At 37.0% G+C, this 14,596-nt stretch overlaps 1 protein-coding gene across 4 annotated transcripts in view; it reads left to right on the top strand.

Annotated features, from left to right (window-relative positions):
- Positions 1–14,596, top strand: part of ATP9B (ATPase phospholipid transporting 9B (putative)) — a 459,610-nt gene that overhangs the window by 26,475 nt on the left and 418,539 nt on the right. For 2 of the 4 annotated variants that reach the window (XM_043972858.1, XM_043972842.1), the window contains exon 2: positions 9,496–9,669. In XM_043972858.1, coding sequence (XP_043828793.1) covers positions 9,496–9,669 — 174 coding nt within the window. Of the gene's footprint in view, positions 1–9,492; positions 9,670–14,596 lie in introns of all 4 variants that reach the window. The other 2 variants (XM_043972850.1, XM_043972836.1) reach the window with 1 other exon arrangement.

Below are 14,596 nucleotides of genomic sequence, written 5' to 3'. Positions count from 1 at the left end.
GACCTATTCTCAGTACACTTCTTTAACTTCTGCAGTTTTTGACACTGTTGATCTTTCCCTTTTCCTAGGGGCTCAATACTCTCTTCTCTGTTTTCATGACACTGCTCTCTTTTGGTTTTCTTATCTTTCTGACGGTTTCTTCTTACGTTCCTTTGCTGGATCCTGATCCGTGTTACATCCAATAATCATAGCTGTCCTCCAGTGCTCTGTCCTGGATCCTTTTCTCCCTTTTGACTTATTCCCTTGGTGTTCTCAGAGCTGTTTGTCCGTCTCTAACCGCTCTCCTGACATCCAGTCTTGAATCCTCAGCTGTCTATTGCATATATCAAACAGGACGTCCTATAGACAGGTTAAGCCCAACATGTCCCAAATGGAACCCATTTTCTTTCTGCCCAAGCCTTCACCTCTTCCTAACTTCTCTATTACTGAAGAGGGGGCCCTGCCATTCTTCCAGTAAGCCAGACTTGTAACCTAGACATCAACCTCTGCTCTTCACTTTCACTAAAGTGCCACCTTCTACAAGAAGCCATTCCTAGTCCTCCCTAATCTTAGTGGAAGAAAAGGAAGGGAATGAGCATTTATATAGTGCCTTCTATGTGCTGGGCACTGTGGTAAGTGCTTTTTACACATGTTACCTCATTGGGTCCTCTTAACAACCCTGGGAGGTAGATGCTATTATTTCTCCCATTTCATAGTTGAGGAGACTGAGGCAAACAGAGGTTAAATGACTTGCTCAGGGTCATATAGGTAGTCAGTATTTGAAGCCAGATTTGGATTCAGACTTCTTTGACTCCAGGACCAGTGCTCTAACCATTATACCACCAATTTTCTCTCATCCCTTTTCCTTTGAGATTATTTCCAGTTGACTGTGTATGTATCTTATTTGTACATAGTTGCTTGCATAATGCCTCCTCTAGTAGACTGTGAGCTTCTTGAGAGCTGGGACAACGTTTTGCTTTTCTTTGTATTTAAAATAATGTTTAGTATTTGCTGTTGTTGAGTCCTATCAGTTGTATTTACTTGTGTCATGTCATGTACCGACTCCATTTAGAGTTTTGTTGGTAAAAATTTTGGAGTGGTTTGCCATGTCTTCCTCCATTTCATTTTACAGATGAGGAACTGAGGCAAACAAAAGTTAAGTGACTTGCCCAAGGTCACACAGCTAGTCAGTGTCTGAGGCTGGATTTGAACTCATGAAGATGAGGCTTCCTGATTCCAAGCCTAGTGCTCTATCTACTGTGCCAACCAGTTGTCCTAAAAAGAAACCATTTTTGTTGTTGTTTTTCAGTTGTGTTTGACTCTTTGGGACCCCATTTGGGGTTTTGTGGCAGAGATTCTGAAGTGGTTAGCCATTTCCTTCTCCAGTTTATTTTACAAATGAGGAAACTGAAGCAAATAGGGTTAGGTGATTTGCCCAGGCTCGCACAGCTAATTAAGCATCTGAGACCAGATGATGAATGAGTATTCTGGACTCTAGGTCCAGCACTCTATCCATTGTGCTTCCCAGTTGCCCACCTCTTGTAGTTAGTAGGCACTTAAACTTTTGTTGGTTTGGTAGGTGTTAACATTTCCATTAGACAGAAGGGGAAACCAAAGTCCAGAAAAGTTAAGTGCTATTACTTGCACATAGTCATAATGATTGCCAGAGGCAGAATATGAACCTAGGTTTCTTTTGATTCCAAGTCTAGTTCTCTTTCCATTACGATAATAATAGCCCAGAGGTTTAGCAGATCTATCAATAAGTTAACATATGTAGTTCTGATCACCACATCTAATTCTGAAGCCTCTGAAACAAAAGAATTATGAGATAGGGGTAAAGAGGAGAAAATGTTTAGTGGAATAGACAGCATGTTCAATCTAAATGTTAAAAGCTCTTTTCATGTCATGATAATTACAGTTATATATGAATTTCATTGGTTTAGAAAATGGGTACTAATTTTGTTACTTTTTTTATTACCAGTGTTCAAGCATTCACTTTGTGTTAGGCACATAATTACTTCTTAATCATCAAATGAAATGACCCTTTCAAACTTGTTATTCATTTCCCCTTCCCAAACTCTCTATTCCAGCCAAATTAGCTATTCTATGTTCCTTATACATGGCATCCTTCTCTTATCTCTATACTTTGCATTTAATGTCACTAAGACCTGGGATGCATTCTGTCCTCACTGCCACTTCCTAAAACCCCAATTTCTTTAAGAACTGCTCAAATCCCACCCTCTACATGCATCTTTCCTGATTATTCTTGGCTGCTAGTACTTCCTCCCCTTCCCCCTCCCCCAGTTTGATCATATATATATATATATATATATATATATATATATATATATATATACACACACACACACATACACACATATATATATATGCAGATATGATTATATATATAGTTTAGAATGAAAGGATCTTACATATGGTGACTAGTCTTTCTCTCTATAAATATATATATAATATGTGTATATATCTGTATATGTATGTGTATATGTATTTTCATTCATGTCATTAATTTATATATTCATTGTGTATTTATATATGCTCATAAATATTTATTTTTCATTCTTTTATCCATTTTATTTATTTTTAAATTTGCTTTTTATATATTTAACTCCTCACACTAGTATATTACTGACATTTTTTTGGATGTTTAATGTGGTTGAAGATTGCCCTCTGATTATTTAGAACTGCTATTTATAGCATGTCTTAATGCTCACATTGGTTTGTTATTTGAATTTTCAAGTTAATTACCTTTAGTTTAATGTTATTACTTGTCAGTTCTTTAAGGATCTATATATTTAAAATAATTTCTTTACTTTTATAATATAACACAATATTTTTGTAAACATGACTGAATTCCATAGATATTGGTTTGACAGAAAGTTAGATTCCAGTGGGATATCTGATAGCAGCTGGAGGTTGTAATTTGACCTCTATATCCTGGGCTTCCTTTTCACCTTTCATCTCCACCTCAGTTTGCATTTGAATATTGTCTTAAGAAAGGGAATATTACAGGATGAGCCACTAATGTTTTATGTGAAATTCTTCTGTAGCCCTTTACAGATGAGGCCAGTGTCAGCCACAGGACTGACCAAATCTGAGCACACATGAAGATAAGGAAAACTGGGCATTTCAGAGCACTGTGGCTACCACCTGTAAGGAAGCAGCAAAGATCATATAATTTAGGGTTAAAGGAAATCTTTTAGGTCATCTAGTCTAATACCCATTTTTATAGTTGAGAAAACCTATTCAGTGGTACCTTGGTACTCGTCATTAATTGGTTCCAGAAGGCACGACTAATGACAAAAACAAGTAATGAAGGGGTTTTTCCTGTAAGGAGTAATGTAAATTGAAATAATCCTTTTCTGAATGCCAGAAGTTTCACATTTTACTTGGCAGTTTACAAATTGATGGGGTTGTTTTTTGATCCAAGACCTTAAAACTAGACTCAGCAGTGAGATCAGACAGACACATGGCCACCACACTCATGCTTAACTATCATCTCTTTTTTTCTGTTCTATTGTGGTTCTCACCAAGTTTCTTTTCTGCTGAGTTTTATCACTAACCTTCTTTGAACTCATGATAACTTGTAAGAACCAAAAAAAATAAGCTTGAAATGAAAAAAAAAGCACAAAAAAGTACACAGCAAAATATGTGGGTTTCTGCACTGAGTGTGAGCTACTGTGAGACTAACATGTTGATCTTGTTTCATCTGGAGAGACTGGATGTGGGGTAACATCTTGACTCATAAGAGTTTTTCTTTTTTTTTTTGGTCGGGGCAGTGAGGGTTAAGTGACTTGCCCAGGGTCACACAGCTAGCTAGTAAGTGTCAAGTGTCAGAGGCCGGATTTGAACTCCTGAATCCAGGGTCAGTGTTTTATCCACTGCACCAGCTAGCTGCCCGACTCATAACAGGTTTTAGCAGGTGCACTGAGTGAGTGCTGAGTAAGCTATGAATACTGAAGCATTTTTTTTCTCTTGAAATGTGTTGAATACCAATTTCAGTGAGTTTTAAAGCTGATGAGTACCGAGGTATGACTAGTTAAATGACTTGTCTAAGATCACATAGGCAGTATGTGGTAGAGCTGAGTTTTTTATGTTCTTTGAGAAAAAAATACTTTCTATTGATACCTTGTGTCTTTATTTTACAAAACATTTAAAAACTTATCACCCTGCAGATTGAACCCTTCCTTGTGACAAAGAAAAAACACTTAAGAATAAATATAGTGTGGCTTAGTAGTCCCCTCATCTCTCTTCCCAGAGAGAATTTGTTTTATTATCAGTTCTTTAGAACCATCATAATTGCCCAAGACTCCAGGTTTCTTTTTATTGTTCTTTTCATTTATATTATCATAGTTGTATATATTTTTATATTCCTTCTGCTTATTTTCATCTTCATTACTTCATGGAAATCTTTAATGCTTCTCTAAATTTATATATTTATCATTTCCTACAGAACAGAATTATCTTTTCTTTTTGCCATAGTTTTTAAAAGCTGTTTTCCAAGTGGTGGGTATTCACTTTGTTTCCATTTCTTTGCTACCTCAAAGAGTACTGATAAAAGTATTTTGGTATCCTGGTCCCTTTATCTTGCCTTTGAATTTTGCTCTATAAGCTCACTCTATTTTGGTTCTCTGTGGTTTAAGTATCAAGACCAAATTTTTATCATAGAAAGAATTAGAATGGAAAGAGTAGGGACCTTTATTTCCCTGTTCCCCACAGTCCCCAAACAGCTTGTATAATTTTGGAATTAATCGTTCTTTGAATGTTGTATAGAATTCACTTTTAAATCCACCTAGTTGAAGGTCTTCTCTCCCTTTTGGGAGCTTGTTCAAAATCCCTGCCCCAAGATTGTGTTATTTAGGCCCTCTATTTCTTGTCCTGTTAATCTGGACATTTTTTTATTTTTGCAAATATTCATCTATTATATTTAGATTGTTATTTTTATTGGTATATTATTGGGCAAAATAATTTCTACTAATTTCCTTTTCATTTGCTCTGAATTTTTTAAACATTTTTTATATTGGTAATTTGGTTCAAAATAGATAAGATTAATGATTTATTTTACTAGTTTAAAAAACCCAGTTTTATCTATTAGTCTCCTAGTTTTATTTATTCACTTTTTAAATTTCTTTTTTGATTGTTAAAATTTCTTTTTGGAGTTTAATTGGTTTTAAAATGTGCAGTTTTTCTAGTATTTTTTTTACTTCCATTTGTGACAATTAAAAATATGAAAGTTTCTGGTTTAATAATTTTATTAATAATGCCAGCAGGTTATTAATAAAAGGATGGTTCTTGGCCATCTCTCTCTGACCAAAGATCAAAAAGGTAGTGGACTCACAAGCTTATATACTCTTCCATACAGTAGGTGGTCCATCAAATATCAATAAAATCTAATTGGTTGACCTGATTAGGGGTGGGCTATATTAAAATGACGAACCAAGATCTTCACTTGGATTTGGAAAGTATGTCTTTATAAGATCATCAATTCAAAGAATGTAGACCCCACCTAAGCTGAGCAGATCACTTTAGTTTCTGCCTAGGTGAGGTCTAAGTGCAAGAAAATTAGTCCAAATCTTATCAGTAAAACTGGTCAGAAAAAGCCTGAAGGACTTAGCAAGAAGGGGGGGGGAGTACTGAATCTCCCCAATATATGGATTATTAATATTCATTTCTCATACATGCCTACTTCATTGATCTATTCTTTCTTTTGTTGATTAAAGTTTTTAGAGAGACACATTTTCTCCTAAGTACTGCTTTGTTACATCTCAATTATTTTGGTATATTGTCTCATTGTTGTCATTATGCTTAATAACATTATCTATTGTTTTTTGGCTTGTTCTTTGACCATCTCATTCTTTATAATTAATAAGTAATTTAGTATCCACTTAATTTTAAAAATCTTAATAGTATTTTTTCAGTTACATGTAAAGATAGTTTTCAACATGTGTTTTTATAAGATTTTGAGTTCCAAATTTTTTTCCTTCCCTCCCTTCCTTCTCCCTTCCCAAGACAGAAAGCAGTCTGATATAGTTTATATATGAATAATCACATTAAACATATTTCTGCATTAGTCATGCTGTGAAAGAAGAGTCAGAACAAAAGGGGAAAACCTCCAAAAAGAACAGAAATAGTGTGGTTCAATCTGCATTCAGATTTCACAGTTCCTTTTTCTTAATGTGGAGAGCATTTTCCATGATGAGTCCTTTGGAATTGTTTTGGATCATTGTATTGCTGAGGAGAACTATCCACATAATTTTTGATAGTGTTTTTAAACCTTCATTGAATGATTTTTAAAAAATCAAATTGTCAGTAATAAATGTTTACTATTTCTGCTTTTTTCCATTTGCGAAGTTTTTATGTTGTGATACATGGTCATTTTTTGTACATATGACAGGTGACATGTGTTAGTGAAGTAGGTGCTATTATATCCCTATTTTACAAATGAGGAAAGTGAAACAGAGAAGTTAAGTGACTTGCTCAGGGTCATACCAAGTAAATGTCTGAGGCTGGATTTAAACTAAGGTCTTCCTGACTTCAGGCCCATCACTGTATCCACTCTGCTACCAGCTCTTTCTGAATAGATGGAAAGGTGGGGAAGAAAGGCAATATGTGACATACAGCTACAATTCTCATTGAAACAAGGTTAGGTTTACTGTGAGCATTTGGCATTGTTCTAAAGTTTAACTAAAGTTCAGAGATTGTAGTATTTTTTAAATATCACAAAGTAAGTTAGGATAAAGTTTTATTTTAAATTCCAGTAACTCTAAATTGTCATATATGAAATATGAATGCTTTTCTATGGATAATAGCTAGCATTTCTATAGTACTTTAAGGTTTGTAACATGTTTTGCAAACATGTCAACAACCATAGGAGGTAGGTGCTAATATTGTCAGCACTTTACAGATAAGGAAATGGAAGCTGACAGAGATTAGGTGACTTGCCCAGGGTTACACATCTGTTAAATGTCTGAAGTTAGGTCTTCCTTGCTCAGTATGTAGTGCTCTCTCTGTGCTGACTAGCAATCTCATTCTATTGCCATTTAGTAATCAGTAGAGGGCTAGCATATCTAACTTTTATGAAGTTCTTTTCAGTAACTTCTTTCCATTATTCCTAAGTTTGACAAAAGATATCTGATCTTCCACAGGAAACCCCTTCAAGTATTTGAAGACAATTTTGATGTCCCTGAAGTCATCTTTTTTCCTTCGGTTTTATACATCCTTACCCTGCTACCCATTCCTGATAACACATAGTTTTAATCCCCACTCTTTGCTGGTTACCCTCTTCTAAACATATTCTAGTTTGTGAGTACCCATGAGGGCACCAGGAAATGTTTTTTAGTCAACAAAAAGTGACTTTTTTATAGTCTTTTTTTCAATATTGCCTTAAAGAACTGTTAAGATACTTTTCAGTCTTTTAGGGGAACTGTGTCAGTACTGACAAAACTCCCTAATACACTACCTTGCTACAAATTATTACTATTCTTAGTCACATTTTAACATAATTTCTGTCCTGTCTGCTAACCTATCTTGAAATCTTTAAAATTAGATTGCAGGAAGAAGCAGTGAAAGCTAGGGGGGAGGTTTTCTTTTTTAAGATGAAAGGATAAAAAGAGGGTGTGAACTAGAAAATAAAGCAGTATTTTAATGTTAAATATTCCTCATTCTTGTTTTGTTTTTGTTTTAATTCTGGATTCTCCCCCTCCCTCAAATTGGTCATGTTATCTATATTTGCTGAGGTTCAATTTCTCCTTATCTATATCACTGATATGTCATTTATTTTGTTTTTTTTCTCCTGTGTTCTCATTGTATGTATTGCCTTTTATTTTTCAGTCATGTACTATCTCTTTCTGAATGCCTTTTTTTTTTTTTTTTTTTTTTAGTGAGGCAATTGGGGTTAAGTACCTTGCCGAGGGTCACACAGCTAGTAAGTGTTAAGTGTCTGAGGCCAGATTTGAACTCAGGTCCTCCTGACTCCAGGGCCGGTACTCTATCCACTGCGCCACCTAGCTGCCCCACCTTTCTTTTTAAATTTAATTTTTATTGGTATCTTATTTTTATATCACTTTCATTTCTGCATCTATCCCTACCTACTTTCTTACCCAGCTAACCATCCTTTGTAACAAAAATTTAAAAAGAGGAGGAAAAAGAAATCCAGGAAATCAACAGTATCATCCAGTATGTGTGATGTTTCATACCCACCCCCCTCCCACCCCCACCTCCCCTTTCACTCCCCAACTCCTCACCTCTTCAAAGAATCACCAGATTATAGCTTTAGAGCTGGAAATGATCTTAGGGGCCATCTGGTTCCATCTCATTAGTTTACAGATGTGGAACTGAAGCCTGAGAAGTGATGACTTGCCCAAGATCACAGGTAGTGTAAACATCAGGATTTGAACATGTCATTTTAGGCCAGGTTTAGCACACTGTCCTCTGCACCACACCTTCTCCAATGTAATACCCAGATAATGCTTATCAAATTACCATTTGTTTGCCTACTTGATGAAGGTCATTGGGCAGTATGTACAGTGGGTGGTTATGGTGCAGGTGATGGTAGAAAGATGCCTTTCACATGCAGTATGTTTCTTCAAGAGGTTTCCACAATCTTAATTGCATTATCTTGTGTTGGCAAAGAAAGCTGAGGTTGGAAAGGCCAGATATTCTAACACTGCAAACATGGGGAACAGAAAGAAAAGAAATGTCCTCAACTTCTACCTGAAAATAAATGAATTATGTTAATTATGTCTTTGTCTCATCATGCTATGAAAGTGACCTTAGATTCCTGATAACTATAGCAGGGGAGCACAGCCTTTGTTACCTTATATCAAGTTTTTTAGCTAGAATTGATTACAGGCCCAGTGATGTGTGGTGTCTCTTATATACAAGGAGAAAAATTCCTAACTTGGGAAGACCCCACCAATGAGATTTTATGTATCTTATCTTTCTATCATCTGTCTGTCTCTGTCTGTCTGTCTGTCTGTCTGTCTGTCTGTCTGTCTGTCTGTCTCTCTCTCTCTCTCTCTCTCTCTCTCTCTTCCTCTCTCTCTCTATCTTAGCCCTGACGGCTCGCAGCACACCTTTTGGTATATGGGGACTTTAGTCTATGTCAGATTGGGGGAATATCTGCACAGACATATCTTAGATTTCTGAAGTATGAAAAGAAACCTGACTCTTCAGGCTATCTAAAAGTGAATAGGCTATCTTGGAGATGGAGTTTCTCATTACCAGGTATCTTTAATCACAGGTCGATCACAGTTGCTTCTGGAGGATGTTATACAAAGGATTTCTGTTTAGATTTTGGTTGAACTGTATAACCCCCAAGGTTCTTTCCAATTCTGGAATCCTAGGAGTCAGTCTCTGCCCCCCTATCATGACCAGAACTGTTTATGGGAGTGTATGTGACAAGGGAATTTGATTTTAAAAGTAGCAAGATAAAGCAAAAGCATGGAGAGGGCTCTTTTGTATTTTTTACTAACTTGGTTTTTGATTTTTTTTAAGTAGATATCAACTAGAAGATGAATCCTCCCATTTGGATGAAATGCCACTAATGATGTCTGAAGAAGGTTTTGAAAATGACGAAAGTGATTATCACACATTACCAAGGGCCCGAGTAACTTACAGAAAAAGAGGAATAGAATGGCTTGTTTGTGGTGGATGGAAATTCCTGTGTACGAGGTTTGTTATTTATCACTATACGTCTGCTTCCTTATGTGCAAGTGTTAACATGTATAAATAAGTTAAATGTAAAAATGCTTCCAATTTCCCCTCCTACAAATCACATTCAGATGAAAAGACAGCAGTGATCTTTCATTGATGTCATAGAGAACAATGACAATATTGGCATTACTTGGCTGTGACTAATGTAAGGTAGAGGGGCAAATAAATTAATTCAGTAGAAGTTAACATATCAATTTTTTTTTTTTTTTAGTGAGGCAATTGGGGTTAAGTGACTTGCCCAGGGTCACACAGCTAGTAAGTATTAAGTGTCTGAGGCCGGATTTGAACTCAGGTACTCCTGAATCCAGGGCCGGTACTCTATCCACTGCGCCATCTAGTTGCCCCTAACATCAATTTTAAAAGTTAAGAGGTATGTAAAATTGAAGATCTTGGAATAAATACAGGGCAGAATTAGTTCTGGTCATTATACTGTCATTTGTAAACTTATTTGTTCTGTTTTGTTTCATTAATAACATTCCTATCAGAAAAGATAGAAAGACATGGTAAAATTTTAAAGTACATATAATGTCACTGGGGCCATAAGTTAAGGTGGGTTAAATTCTTTCACTAGCAATGTCTTCTAATCTATCCAGAATACAGATCAGTACAAATACTTAGAATTCTAAAGCAAATTCAGCCCTAGTCTTGGTAAGCAGATGTGTGCGAGTTGCATAATAAGTATCAGCAATTATGGCTCTAGAAAATGGTACAAGTTAGTACATTATATATATAAGAAGTCCTTCACTGAAAGTGCTCCTTTGCCCACCCTCGAGAGCCCAGCCCAAAGTACAGGCAGGAAGGACATTCTAGCTGAATGCAGCAGTCATTCAGTGGCTCTAACCAGTCAATGGTTTGTGTGTGGATGGTGTAATGCTGACTGCTGGAGAACCTCTGTTTTCTTGGTGTTGATCATCAGGCCAGAATTAATAGTAGTGACATAGAATCCATACTCTTTCATCTTAGCTTCACAGGCCACATTGAGTACGCAGTCATCTGTGAACAAAAAGTTGTGTACCAGCTCTCCCTCCACTTTATGCTTGGCTTATAGCCTTTTCAAGTTAAATAATTTGCCATCAACATGATAGCCGACATTGACAGTGTTTTCATACTCATTGAAGATATCTTACGGCATTGCTGAAAACATCATGCTTGGGAGCAAGCACACAGTCCTTCTAAACTCTGTTGGTGACTGGGAAAGTGCAAGAGCATAACCATTATCCAGAATCCATGCAATTGTTCTATCATGAAACTATAGGACTGATAACCTTCTCTGGGCAACAAAATTTTGCCATGATCTTTCACAAGTCCTCATGATTGATAGTATCAAAGGCCTTAGTCAGATTGATGAATGTTGTATACAGACCTCTGTTCTGCTCCTAGCATTTTTCCTGGAGTTGTCAGGGAGCCACACTGGCTCTTGGGAAGATGACCATCTTCCAAGTGAAGGATCAGCTTATCAAGAAGAACTCTGACAAGAATCTTGCTGGCAGTGACTAAGAGTGAGATCCCCTATGATTGCCACAAGACAACCTGTTTCCTTTTCCTTTATACAGATGGACAGTGGTCGTACCCCTCAACTTCAGGGGGATAACTTTCTTCTTCTTTTTTTTTTTTTTTTGGTGATGCATTTGGGGTTAAGTGACTTGCCCAGGGTCACACAGCTAGTGTCAAGTGTCTGAGGCCAGATTTGAACTCAGGTCCTCCTGAATCCAGGGCTGGTGCTCTATTCACTGCGCCACCTAGCTGCCCCAGAATGACCTTCTTTTGCTATGTAACACAGAAGGTTTCAGTCAGCTTTTGTGTGAGGAGTGGACTCCCTGTCTTGTAAATCTCAACTGGAATAGAATCAGTACCAGATGTATTGCCAAATAAGAGGAGCCTAATGGCATTCAAAACCTCTCCTTCAGGTGGAATTTTGGCTAGAGAAGGATTGATTTCAACCTGAGGTATATGGTCAGTAGCTTCATCATTGGTTGGTCACAGTCTATTGAGAATTGTATGGAAGTGTTCAGCCCAGCTCTCTAGGATCATGTCCTTATCAGTGATCAGTGATCAATGTGGCTCCATTAACACTGAGTAGTTGAGATCCACCATAGATCTTTGACCCATAAATAGCCTTAAGGGCATCGTAAAAGTAATTTGGATTGTTAATATCTATTGGTTACAGATACAATACAAAGAACAAATGCCATTAACTACTGAGATTATAACAGCAAGCATGGTTAACAACAGTAGCTAATATCAATTTTTTTTTATAATTTTAGTAACCTGCTCTCAATGTCCATTTAATAGCAAATTTCACCTTGGATGTCAGATATCCCATTTAGTTGTCTGGTTCCTGGAACATCTTTTCTTGGGACAATCTTGAAAATGTCTTGTCTTCAAGGTACCTCTTGAGTAGATTTACTTCTCTTGTTCCAGTGTTTTCACAGTGTCCCTGTACTTATGTGGTGGGGCACAACCATCTAAAAGGGCAGTCAGCGCATATCATATGGATGACTGGCCATCCAGGAGTCTCCCTGGACCACCCCCTCTTCTCCTTCCCAAGTGCTATAGTCTCTTTGGTATCCTGCCGATTATGCCAATTGTTGGGTACAGGTATCGGCTCAGGTGTATATGGCTCCTGAACCAAGATGGAAATGTGGTACCCAAGAAAGATGCTGGCTGCTCCAGGGTGGGAGAGATAAGAAACAATAATATTCCATCATCATCATATACCACAGTTTGTTTAGCCATTCCCCAGTTGATGGACATTTCCTTTGATTTCCAATTCTTAGCCACCACAAAAAGAGTTGCTATGAATATTTTTGTACAAATAGGTCTTTTTCTCTTTTTGGGGTGTCTTTGGGATATAAACCCAGCAGTGGTATTACTGAATCAAAGAAGATGTACAGTTCTATACCCCTTTGGGCATAGTTCCAAAGTGCTTTCCAGAATGCTTGGCTCTTTTCACAACCCCACCAACAGTGGATTAGGGTCCCAGCTTTCCCACATCCCCTCCAACATCCAGTATTTTCCATCTTTTTATATTTGCCACTCTCCTATATATTTTTTCCTATGTATTTTTTAATAACAAAATATACTACATAGATAATTGAACCCTTAGGGGAATGATGAGTGCTGATTCATCAAAAACGTATGCCAGATGAACTTCCTCTTTTTTTGTGATGTTATTAAGTTTTAGCAGATTATTAGCCTTAGACATAATGTACCTGAACTTCAAAAGGTATTTTACATAACTATAGCCAAGATGGAAAAATGTAGGCTGGATGGTAGTGTAGTTAAGTATATGCATATCTCTTTGAATAGACCCAAAGGGTGGAAAGTTTCTGGCAATCTGTTGAGTATTTTCAGCATTAACTTGAATAAAAGCATAGGTAACATACTTGTCATCTTTAGATAACAGAAATCTGGGACAAAATTTGTTATAATTAGAATCCCCAAAGAACTTGAGAGGCTTTAATAATGGGCTGAATCTAATAAGATGTCATTTATTGGGAATATAATAGCTGAAAGAGACTTTAAAGGTTATCAAATACAATCAACCTCATTAAAAGACTCAGGGTCACACAGCTGGTATATCAGTAGAATTTGGACCCAGGTTTTCTAAGTCCAGTGCTTTACAGCAGAGATGCCAAATAGACCACATGCAGCTGCAGCACTCTTGAGCATAGCCAGAACCCTATTAAAATGTAATTAGTTGGGGCGGCTAGGTGGCGCAGTGGATAGAGCACTGGCCCTGGAGTCAGGAGTACCTGAGTTCAAATCCGGCCTCAGACACTTAATACTTACTAGCTGTGTGACCCTGGGCAAGTCACTTAACCCCAATTGCCTCACTGAAAAAAAAAATGTAATTAGTGGGGCAGTTAGATGGCAAAGTGGATAGAGCACCAGCCCTGGATTCAGGAGGACCTGAGTTCAAATCCAGCCTCAGACACTTGACACTTACTAGCTGTGTGACCCTGGGCTAGTCACTTAACCCCAATTGCCTCATCCCCCCAAAAATGTAATTAGGAAATATTTAGCAAAATAAATAGAACTACAACAAAACATAGATAAAATTACATTTTTAAAATGTCAATACATGGCCTATAGGGATCCTTATGTAAAAATCAGTGGCCTCCATTTCTATTTGAGTTTGACATCACTGCTCTATACCATGTTGCCTGTGAGATAAATGAAGAGGCATCTGTTGGAGGAGTGGATTGAGAGCTGGCTTCAGAATCAGAAAAATTTGGGTTTTAAAGTCTTGCCTCAAACATTTACTGGTATTGTGATTCTTTGAAAATCCTTTACTTAGTCTTAGTCTCTTAGGGCCCTCAGGGAATTCTCTTGCAGAGCATTTGTTGAGCTGCAATGAGCAGAGGGCAAAAAGGGGCATGTTGTTACTGCCATTGATTTGAAACCATGATTACAGCTAAGGTTACCTTAGGCAAACATATAATCTCTCCTGGTCTTAGTTTTCTAATTGTAAAATGAAATGTTGGACTAAATTATTTTTATAATCTCTTTTAAGCTTTGTCATTTTGTGATTCTAAAAATCTCTATAATTGGGTTAAACACTTGGTTTTAAAAATCACCTGTACAAGTTAAGGATAAGGGACCTGTTAGTTTATATAACCTGATTTTAAAAGATGATTGTGGGCTTGGTATGAATAGCAGGGTGACATGGGAGCTAAGAAAGCTAGTGTTATTTTAGACTGCATTAATTGAAAGATAGCGGACAGAAAATAGTAGTTTATGATGCCTTTGTACCGCCCTACACTGGCCATGTCTGGGATTTTGTTCTTTTGGGCCCATCATACTATTGGAAGGACATTGGCAACTTTAACCATCTTCAGAGGAGTCAGCTAGCGTGGTAAAAAGTCTTAAAATTACCCCATGG

The sequence above is a fragment of the Dromiciops gliroides genome, chromosome 1 (assembly GCF_019393635.1).
Source record: "Dromiciops gliroides isolate mDroGli1 chromosome 1, mDroGli1.pri, whole genome shotgun sequence".
NCBI lineage: Eukaryota > Metazoa > Chordata > Mammalia > Microbiotheria > Microbiotheriidae > Dromiciops > Dromiciops gliroides.
This window is presented reverse-complemented; position numbering and strand designations above follow the sequence as displayed.